The sequence below is a fragment of the Nanorana parkeri genome, unplaced genomic scaffold, assembly GCF_000935625.1.
Source record: "Nanorana parkeri isolate BGI_ZX_2015 unplaced genomic scaffold, ASM93562v1 scaffold3028, whole genome shotgun sequence".
NCBI classification, from domain to species: domain Eukaryota; kingdom Metazoa; phylum Chordata; class Amphibia; order Anura; family Dicroglossidae; genus Nanorana; species Nanorana parkeri.
The window spans coordinates 38,690-48,782 of NW_017309296.1; the positions used below are offsets into that span (position 1 = coordinate 38,690).

The following is a 10,093-nucleotide window of genomic DNA, read 5'->3' on the forward strand; positions in this document are numbered from 1 at the left end:
TTGTACTGAAGGGAATGGCTTATCCAAAAACCCCTCTTAAAGAAGAACTACGGAGATATTGTGTATTAACCCCCGCACTGCAAGTCCTTGTTTTGGTCTAGGGAGGAACATAGAAAAAGTGATACTCACCTGGTCCTCGGAGCTGGCTTGCTCTTAGACCCGTTACCTGGAGGGTCTCTACCCTGAGTCATCTAAGGTCCCCTAGTCATCAATTTCTATACACAGTGTATAGGACGTGAGGATGACAAGGGACATACCAGCACTGCAGCAGTTCCAGGAAACCAAGAATCCAGACTGAAACTAACAGTGCAGGTTTAAAAAAAAAAAAAGGAGTTTATTGAAAATAACGATAAACGAAAATGGCGAAAACCTTTGGAGGAAGTCCAGGACGTCGTCGGTGGCAAGCCAGAGGTCAGATGCCATAGCGGGTAGTCAGATGAACCAGGTCAGGGAGCACGGAGAGCCAGATGAACGGAAACAATAGCCAGAGTCAGGAACCAGGAGATCAGTCAGCCAGAGCCAGGGTCATACACAGAGAACAGGAACAACAGCAGAGCGCTTGGTAGATGTGAACACACGCAAGGGCAGAGAATGATGGTTAAATAGTGACCTGGTATTGCATCATCACTCTGAGACAGGAATTTGTCAGAAGTTGCAGAATGATGATATTTCTGGGGTTGGCGCCAAAGAGGAAAGAACAATGTCAGACATACTGCAACAGAAAACAGGCTGCAAGTTAACAGGACACAAAAGGGTAAGAAACCCTGACAAGCAGAAGGAGACAGGCTTGAGGAAGCGCCGTCACAGCTGGCCGGCTCAGAGGATTGGAAAGTAGTTAAAGTTTTGATTGATCATTCAAGGTCTCTGGGGGGAGGGGGGGAAAAGACGCCCATGTCTTCTAAAGCAGTCCTGATTTTCTATGCGGGGAAATTTTGATCCCATCTCTTATTTTATGCCTTTGATTGCTCTGTGTGGATTGACAAAATAAATGGAGCAGAACGTTTGGTTGTTCTATCAAATGGCCACAGATTGTGTAAAGCCGAAGCTTTTGGTTTTAGTTTTGGATGGAATATGGAATGATTAAAACCTCTGCTAAATCCACTGGGGACACCTCTTCCAGGTGACAACTGTCTAAGAGAAGAATTATCCTTGCTTTATAGAAATTTGTCTAACTACCTCTTGCACTTGACAAAAGTAGATTTTTAAATGAACTTGGTTGAAGGAAAAACTCCACGTGTACAGTGGCCAACCAACACTTTGTCAGGAGTTGCTCATTGTACATTTATGGACTTCTGGATAGTATTATTATTATTGATTGAATACATTTATTTAGATTTTTTATATTTTGTTTGGAATAGTTTTTAATAATTTACATGTCTGCTCATTATACATATATAATATGTATGTATTCATATTCATGCCCTTCTGCCCCATTGCCTCTCCACCATCGCACATCCCCGCAGTTCCCCACTGACAAAATGACAGCCAGGACTTGCTGTGTAAATACAGGAGCCATAGAAGCTGCTGCTGTCAAAAAAAGGCCGTCTGACATACTGTATATAAACATTGATCAGAGGGAGATAGAGAGATACAAAGTAACTATTGTTTATAAACATTGATCAGAGGAAGACAGAGAGATACAAGTAACATTGTTTATAGACATTGATCAGAGGGAGATAGAGAGATACAAAGTAACTATTGTTTATAAACATTGATCAGAGGAAGACAGAGAGATACAAGTAACATTGTTTATAGACATTGATCAGAGGGAGATAGAGAGATACAAAGTAACTATTGTTTATAAACATTGATCAGAGGAAGACAGAGAGATACAAGTAACATTGTTTATAGACATTGATCAGAGGGAGATAGAGAGATACAAAGTAACTATTGTTTATAAACATTGATCAGAGGAAGACAGAGAGATACAAGTAACATTGTTTATAGACATTGATCAGAGGGAGATAGAGAGATACAAAGTAACTATTGTTTATAAACATTGATCAGAGGAAGACAGAGAGATACAAGTAACATTGTTTATAGACATTGATCAGAGGGAGATAGAGAGATACAAAGTAACTATTGTTTATAAACATTGATCAGAGGAAGACAGAGAGATACAAGTAACATTGTTTATAAACATTGATCAGAGAGGAGATAGAGAGATACAAAGTAACATTGTATATAACAATTGATCAGAGGAAGACAGAGAGATACAAGTAACATTGTTTATAAACATTGATCAGAGGAAGACAGAGAGATACAAGTAACATTGGTTATTTTGATTTTATTTATTTTGTTAATTAATTTTTTCCCCATTTCATTCAGAAGGAAATGTTTGTGTGGTTTGGTAGATTTTTAACCCTTCGGTACTCTATGAAAAAATTACAAGAAAAGTTTTGGCTTTCTATAATTGTTAACACAGCAACTTTGTAGCAGAGATCTGTGGCACCTTTGGATCTCTCGTCCTACCGCCTCTGGTCAATCGGAGCTGCTGCAAAAGTTGCTAGTGAGCCCCGAATTAGTCACAGATCATTATGCTATGATCCTTTGTGTCTGTCACCTTTTATCTCAGCGTCACAATGATCAACCGAATGGGGATACTAAAACCTCATGAGGGTGATAATTACAGACCTGCTAGCCAGAGGATCCAGGTGTTCCAATCCCCTCCATGGTCACAGGTGTATAAAATCACACACCTCGGCAAGCAGACGCTTCTACAGACATTGGTGAGAGAACGAGTCGCTCTCAGGAGCTCAGTGACTACAAGCGTGGTACCGTGATAGGTTGTCACCTGTGCAATAAGTCCATCCGTGACATTTCCCGGCTACTAAATATTCCGCGGTCACCTGTTACTGGGATTATAACAAAGTGGAAGCAACTGGGAACAACAGCAACTCAGCCAGGAAGTGGTCGACCACGTCACATGACAGAGCGGGGTCAGCGCATGCTGAAGCGCACAGAAGTCGCCAACTGTCTGCAGAGTCAATAGCTACAGACCTCCAAACTCCATGTGGCCTTCAGAATGGCGCAACAAAAGTGCGTAGAGATCTTCATGGAATGGGTTTCCATGGCCGAGCAGCTGCATCCAAGCCGCACATCACCAAGTGCAATGCAAAGCGTGGGATGCCGTGGTGTAAAGCACGCCGCCACTGGACTCTAGAGAAGTGGAGACGTGTTCTCTGGAGTGACCAATCACGCTTCTCTGTCTGGCAATCCGATGGACGTGTCTGGGTTTGGCGGTTGCCAGGAGAACGGTACTTGCCTGACTGCATTGTGCCAAGTGTAAAGTTTGGTGGAGGGGGGATTATGGTGTGGGGTTGTTTTTCAGGGGTTGGGCTTGGCCCCTTAGTTCCAGTGAAGGGAACTCTTAAGGCATCAGCACACCAAGACATTTTGGACAATTTCATGTTCCCAACTTTGTGGGAGGAGTTTGGGGACGGCCCCTTCCTGTTCCAACATGACTGCGCACCAGTGCACAAAGCAAGGTCCATAAAGACATGGATGGGGGAGTTTGGGGGGGAGGAACGTGACTGGCCGCACAGAGTCCTGACCTCAACCCCATAGAACACCTTTGGGATGAATTAGAGCGGAGACTGCGAGCCCCTCCCCCAACATCAGTACCTGACCTCACAAATGGTCCAACATTCCCATAGACACACTCCTAAACCTTGTGGACACCTTCCCAGAAGAGGCGGAGCTGTTATAGCAGCAAAGGGCGAAGCCAACCCAATACTGAACCCCATAGACTAAGACTGGGATGCCATTAAAGTTCATCTGCGTGTAAAGGCGTCCCAATACTTATGGCAATATAGTGTATATGTAGATTTGTCACACCAGCAACTTTGCAGCACGGGTGCCTATACAGTAAAGACTCTTTAATTCAGATGTCCTCACAGGTCTCAGTGGCAGATCCTCCTATACATTACAGGAGGGGGAGGGGGGGGGGGGGCTTTGGTATAACATTACACATGCAGTACAATCAGGTCTGTGTCTTCCCCATCCTTCTGGGTTATTCAGTGACCAGTTGCTATAGGGCCACAGGACAAACATGACTGTCGCCTGAGGGCTGCGGGACAAGACAATGGCTGCAGGGCTGACCGAATCATATTTTCAGTGAATACACATTCTTGCCGTTTATATCATATAGAATGCTCTGCATGTAGGTGTTTGCTCTATGCCAGGCGGTACAGCCGGCATCCTTGCTGAAACACTGCTCACATTAGATCAGCATGCACTGTGAGCAGACTGATAGAGAAGAACTGAGAGAGGAACGGGGAAGGCCAATCACCGCGTATGGCTAAACAGGCGGTGCACTGCTAAGGCAGTGAGATAAGACAACAGCCTCACAGGGAGTGCGTTGTTTTCAGTGAGTTGGCCGACTCATAGGATTCAGTGCATACATTTCTTCACACATGATTAAAGGAGAACTATGGAGTTAAGTCTTTTCCCCATAGTCCTCCTTAGGGTAATGGGAGGACACAAACTAGCGTCCTCCCGTTACCCTAAGCTCAGTATACCGCGAGCTGTATATTGAGACGCCGCAGCTGAAGCGGATCCCGACAATTGTGCCGGGATCCCCCCAGCTGCGTGACTGACAGCTGGCTCTGCCTATCTAGAGGCAGGGCCAGCTGTACCCTCCCCCGTCCGTTCCGCCTGTCAGCGCTGGCGGGGAGGGGGGAATCCAGCCCCTCCCCCTGTCATGGCAGAGAGCCGTGACAGGATCGAGAAGTGAGAGAACGCCGGTATGTGTTCGCTCACCTCCCGATTTACTGAGCCGACCTGTGACAGACTCATTGTCACAGGTCGGCTAGAACTATGAGGTGAGTGAAAAGCACTCACCTCATAGTTCTCCTTTTCACCCAAGATTCACATTTATTTCACTGTATTCTTTTGTAGAAGTGTTTGAAAGCTGTGTGAATGTTGGTCTAATAGACTTGTAGCTTCTCTTTATGATGTTCTCATCTCTGCTAAGATAAAGTGAGGGGGGATTGTCCCTCCTCTGAGTCATTCAGGATGATATTTTCTAACACAATAGCTGTATGAAGGAGCCTTCAGAGAGCTTACCGTCTGCTGCCTTCAAATGGTAACATTAAATATTCACATTCCATATTTGATCATTTTCCTCAATGAGAAATTAAATATTTATAACAAATTTTTTTTTTTGTAGCGACCGTAATAAATACATTTTATACACGTTGCCTTTTCGTCCACCAGAGTCTCCGCGATGCGGTGCGCCAGGTCACCCTCCTACAAGCGGCCACCAGGCGCTTCATCCACGCAGCGGAGGAGGCGAGGGGGTCGTCGTTCTGGGGGGATGTTGAGGTGTCTGGATTCAAATCCGAAGAGCCCGCCTACGAGGAGCAGGTGAGAGGAGAAACATACGTTCCCTCCAGGAAAAAAGTCCAACTCCGCCCACTTATACAGACTGTGGAGCTGTGTTTGTAATTTACATCAACCATGAGCGGGCTGTGTGTTGTCTGAGCCCTTATCTGAAATCGGAGCCGCTAAGGGGGCTGTTGTTAGGGGAGGTCCTAACCAGTGGCAGAACTATCACCATAGCGACCCAGGCGGCCGCTATGGGGCCCATGGCACAGGGGGGCCTGGCCAGGACCAGGAACAAAGGGGTCCCCCTGATACTGTGCGGGCCGCCTGGGTCGCTATGGCATCGCAGGCTGCAGGACTGTCACTGGCGGCTGTGAGGAGGAACGCGCCGCTGTCCAGATCACTGACAACCTATCAGTGATCTGTTCAGCTGCCCGTTCCTCCTCACAGCCGCTGTTGAGTCAGTGAAAGCCAGCAGCTGCGGTGGAGGAGGCTGGGGCCTGGCGGCGGCGGTGGAGGAGGCTGGGGCCCGGCGGCGGTGGAGGAGGCAGGGCCTGGCAGCGGTGGAGGAGGTGGGGGCCGGCAGTGGAGGAGGCTGACAGCGGATCGGAGCTGACAGGCAAGGGGTGAGCAGGGGTGTGACCAGCTCACCTGAGACCCTGCAGAGCCCACCATAGAGAGTCTATTTTGGGCTCTGCAGGGTCACTCTCAGGTGGGCTATGCGGGGTCTATGGTATGTGCGGGGTCTCAAGTGTGCTCTGCAGGGTGTCAGGTGGGCTGTGCAGGAACTATGGTATGTGCGGGGTCTCACGTGGGCTGTGCGGGGTCTCACGTGGGCTGTGCAGGGTCTCTGGTATGTGCGGGGTGGCAGATGGGCTGTGCGGGATGTCAGGCGGGCTCTGCAGGGTGTCAGGTGGGCTGTGCAGGAACTATGGTATGTGCGGGGTCTCACGTGGGCTGTGCGGGGTCTCACGTGGGCTGTGCAGGGTCTCTGGTATGTGCGGGGTCTCAGATGGGCTGTGCGGGGTCTATGATATGTGCGGGGTCTCAAGTGGGCTCTGCAGTGTCACTCTCAGGTGGACTATGCGGGGTCTATGGTATGTGCGGGGTCTCACGTGGGCTGTTTGGAGTCTCTGGTATGTGCGGGGTGTCTGATGGGCTGTGCGGGATGTCAGGTGGGCTCTGTGTGGGCTCTGCAGGGTCTATGGTTGGCTCTGCAGCAGTGAGCGGGAACGTGTTTTGGAGGTAGGTTCTTTTTTTCTGGCAGGGAGGGGGTTGGGTTGGGGGTATCTATACGAAATTTTGCTGTGGGGCCCTGTGAATTCTAGGTTACGCCATTGGTCCTATCTAATATAGGAGACTCAGACCTCACACAGCCCTATGGGCCTGCCTGGAAGTGAAAAGGAACACATTGTTGGGACAGGTTGTGAACATGACTTCTGCATGTCTAGAATAAGGAGAAATTATCATTTTCTGCATTTTAGGACAAAGGAAAGAAAGAGAAGGAGAAATTGGCTCTGGCATTTGACTCGAACTTCTTCAAAACTCAGTACGAGGTGAGCGACTCTAGCCTGAGGCTGTGACTGCGGGTTTTCCAGCTTAGAGTACCTCCAGGGCGGAGCTTTCAGGAGACCCTCCCCTGAGGTCTTGGCATGAAATACAAACATGTTATATCAGTGGAGGTGAATATCCCGAGGGGACGCCGTGGCTTGTTTTATGACATTGATAACATCAGCTCTGCGTACAGGGTGAGCTCCGCTGTGTGTAATCATGTCAGGAATAATTACAGACGTAATAAAGAAGAATTTACCGTTCACCATGTCAGGTGCTCTGCCAAAAAAAGTCCCACCTGTCCGGGGTATTTATCACTTGTCATGGAGATCCCAACACTCAACGTGCCTTCTTTCCAGAAGGACAGAGCCATCTTTGTTCTGGCATCATCCGGGGTTAGGAAGTATCGTGGCATTCCTCGCCCCTCAGCTGCACATAAACAAAGGGGCGGGATGCTTGTGCTGACATCATTGACCTTATATGGTCATGTTAGGTCAATGCCATTTACCAAATATAGTCATGTGGCCATATAAGGTCAATGATGTCACTGCACCCCTGCTACACAGCGGGCGGGAAATTCCCTGGCTGCAGCTGATCTGGCAGCAGGGGGAGGAGCTTTCTTCTATCTTTGCAGGAGCTCGGGTTTGGACAAAATCTGAGCTCCTCCCTTGTCACCGTCTACTTCCTGTACTGAGATGGTGGATCAGTAATAACATATTCATGTAACTCCTGATACCTGTGCAGTTCTGTTGGCAAATGTCTGACACACACCGGCCCCTGCTACAACCTCTCACCTTGCGACTTGTTACACAGTTCCAGTCTGATCACTGAGGGAGAGGAGACTGAGGAAATGCTTCCTCCTGCCTGCAGCAGACTGATCACTGGGGGGAGGGGAGACTGAGGAAATGCTTCCTCCTGCTTGCAGCAGACTGATCACTGGGGAAGGGGAGAATGAAGAAATGCTTCCTCCTGCCTGCAGCACACTGATCACTGGGGGAGGGGAGACTGAGGAAATGCTTCCTCCTGCCTGCAGCACACTGATCACTGGGGGAGAGGAGACTGAGGAAATGCTTCCTCCTGCTTGCAGCAGACTGATCACTGGGGAAGGGGAGAATGAAGAAATGCTTCCTCCTGCCTGCAGCACACTGATCACTGGGGGAGGGGAGACTGAGGAAATGCTTCCTCCTGCCTGCAGCACACTGATCACTGGGGGAGGGGAGACTGAGGAAATGCTTCCTCCTGCTTGCAGCAGACTGATCACTGGGGGAGGGGAGACTGAGGAAATGCTTCCTCCTGCCTGCAGCAGACTGATCACTGGGGGAGGGGAGACTGAGGAAATGCTTCCTCCTGCTTGCAGCAGACTAATCACTGGGGGTAGGGGAGACTGAGGAAATGCTTCCTCCTGCCTGCAGCACACTGATCACTGGGGGAGGGGAGACTGAAGAAATGCTTCCTCCTGCTTGCAGCAGACTGATCACTGGGGGGAGGGGAGACTGAGGAAATGCTTCCTCCTGCCTGCAGCAGACTGATCACTGGGGGAGGGGAGACTGAAGAAATGCTTCCTCCTGCTTGCAGCAGACTGATCACTGGGGGAGGGGAGACTGAGGAAATGCCAAATCCTGCCTGCAGCAGACCTGATATCACCATGTCCATCTGGCAATAATCACTGATTGAGGATCAGGGACGTGTTTTTACTGATAAAAATGAAAAACGAGACTGTCGAGGTCCATGCAGAAACATCCTCCATGTTTTTCTGGTTACAGTTCACCTTCCCTGAGAAGGCGATAGAGGTGACTCTGCGGCGGCCGGAGGAGCGCTCCGAGCAGGACATTCGATTCATCCGCAGCATGATGATGGGGATCCTCGGCTTCCGGAGGTACAGCACCCAGATGCAGCACATGCTGGCGCGAGTCGTCTATTACCGCAGGTCAGTACAAAGCGCCGCAGCCTGCCACCCATCAGTGCGGTGACCACCGTCGGTGGAGTGCCGCAGGGCTGGAGGTAGTGGTTTGGGCAATGGGGGAACTACCTGGGTCACAGCAGTCGCCCTTGTGTTCCGCTACTTGGGGGGGGGGGGCGGTCCTGGAAAGGAAGAAGAGGGTCCAGCCCCGGTAACCCCAGCGGCACCAACATTGCCTCCTGGGACTACACACATGTGCTACCCCGGTAACTGCCGAGGCAGCAATATTTTTTGATGGTGGGGGGGCGGGCCTTCATGGTTTCTAGCACCGGGGCCCTGAGGTTTCTAGTTGCACCTCTGAGTTTGGGCAAGGCTAATAACACTGCTTGAGGTATCGGTAGTACAGCACAGGCAGAGAGCACAGGAGGTTATCAGCTCACTGGATTTTTGGCGGGATCAAAATGTATTTAGTTGCACTTATCAAACAGATCTAAGAAGACACTTTCAATGATATAATGAACAGACCAATAGGGAGCGGGCGGGAGCAGTTCACGGTTCGGGTTTACACACCTTCTAACCTGGACACAAAGTTACCGGAGCGGAAGAATTATAATAACAATGTTGCAAACCCATCCCAGTGTCTGGCCAGGTGTTAATTGTTAACGATAGCCATAGCAGACCAGACGGCTGCTATGGGGCCCTGGGGGTGGAAGGGGCCCAATTAGTTTGTTCAGTCAAATTAAACATAGAAGATGTGAAGATAAAACGGTACTGTGCCTTTAAGGGTCAGAGTGGTTGCAGTTGATGACAACTCTAATTCCCTGGACAGTCTCCAGTGTAGAGACGACTTCAGATACGCAGGAGGAGTCTTTGGGATCTTGGCATTGTTACTCACAGCTCAGAGAGAGGTCATCAGAAGGGGCCCCCGTCACATTTTTACTATGGGGCCCCCGTGATCTGCAGTCAGGTGTCGGTGGGATTCGTCCTCCCGGCGAAGGGATCCATTGATCAGTGGTGAGTCTCGTGTCTCTGCAGGTTCGGACGCGGGAGAGTCATCGTGCGGAAGGGGCATCGCGGCGACAGCTTCTACTTTGTGTTTTCCGGGGTCATCGCGGTCACGCAGGATGAAGACGGCAGTAGCGCCCTTCTGGACCCCGAACCCATCCTGCTCCACAAAGGGGCCAGCTTCGGGGTAAGCCCCCTGCTCTGTCACTGATACTGAATTAGAATACCGTTCGGTGTGGTAACATAGGGGAGTTTCCTGTCTGTAACTAACTCAGGGATAGGCCTACCGCTGGTGCAGCCGGTCCCCCCCCC

The 10,093-nt window shown here is 49.7% G+C and overlaps 1 protein-coding gene across 1 annotated transcript in view; it reads left to right on the forward strand.

The window, feature by feature from the left end:
• Positions 1 to 10,093, forward strand: part of LOC108802678 (cyclic nucleotide-binding domain-containing protein 2-like) — a 38,050-nt gene that overhangs the window by 11,041 nt on the left and 16,916 nt on the right. The window contains exons 5-9 of the mRNA XM_018574535.1: positions 2,576 to 2,729; positions 5,218 to 5,403; positions 6,822 to 6,881; positions 8,640 to 8,803; positions 9,812 to 9,968. Of these exons, the coding sequence (XP_018430037.1) occupies positions 2,576 to 2,729; positions 5,218 to 5,403; positions 6,822 to 6,881; positions 8,640 to 8,803; positions 9,812 to 9,968 (721 nt within the window). The remainder of the gene's footprint in view (positions 1 to 2,575; positions 2,730 to 5,217; positions 5,404 to 6,821; positions 6,882 to 8,639; positions 8,804 to 9,811; positions 9,969 to 10,093) is intronic.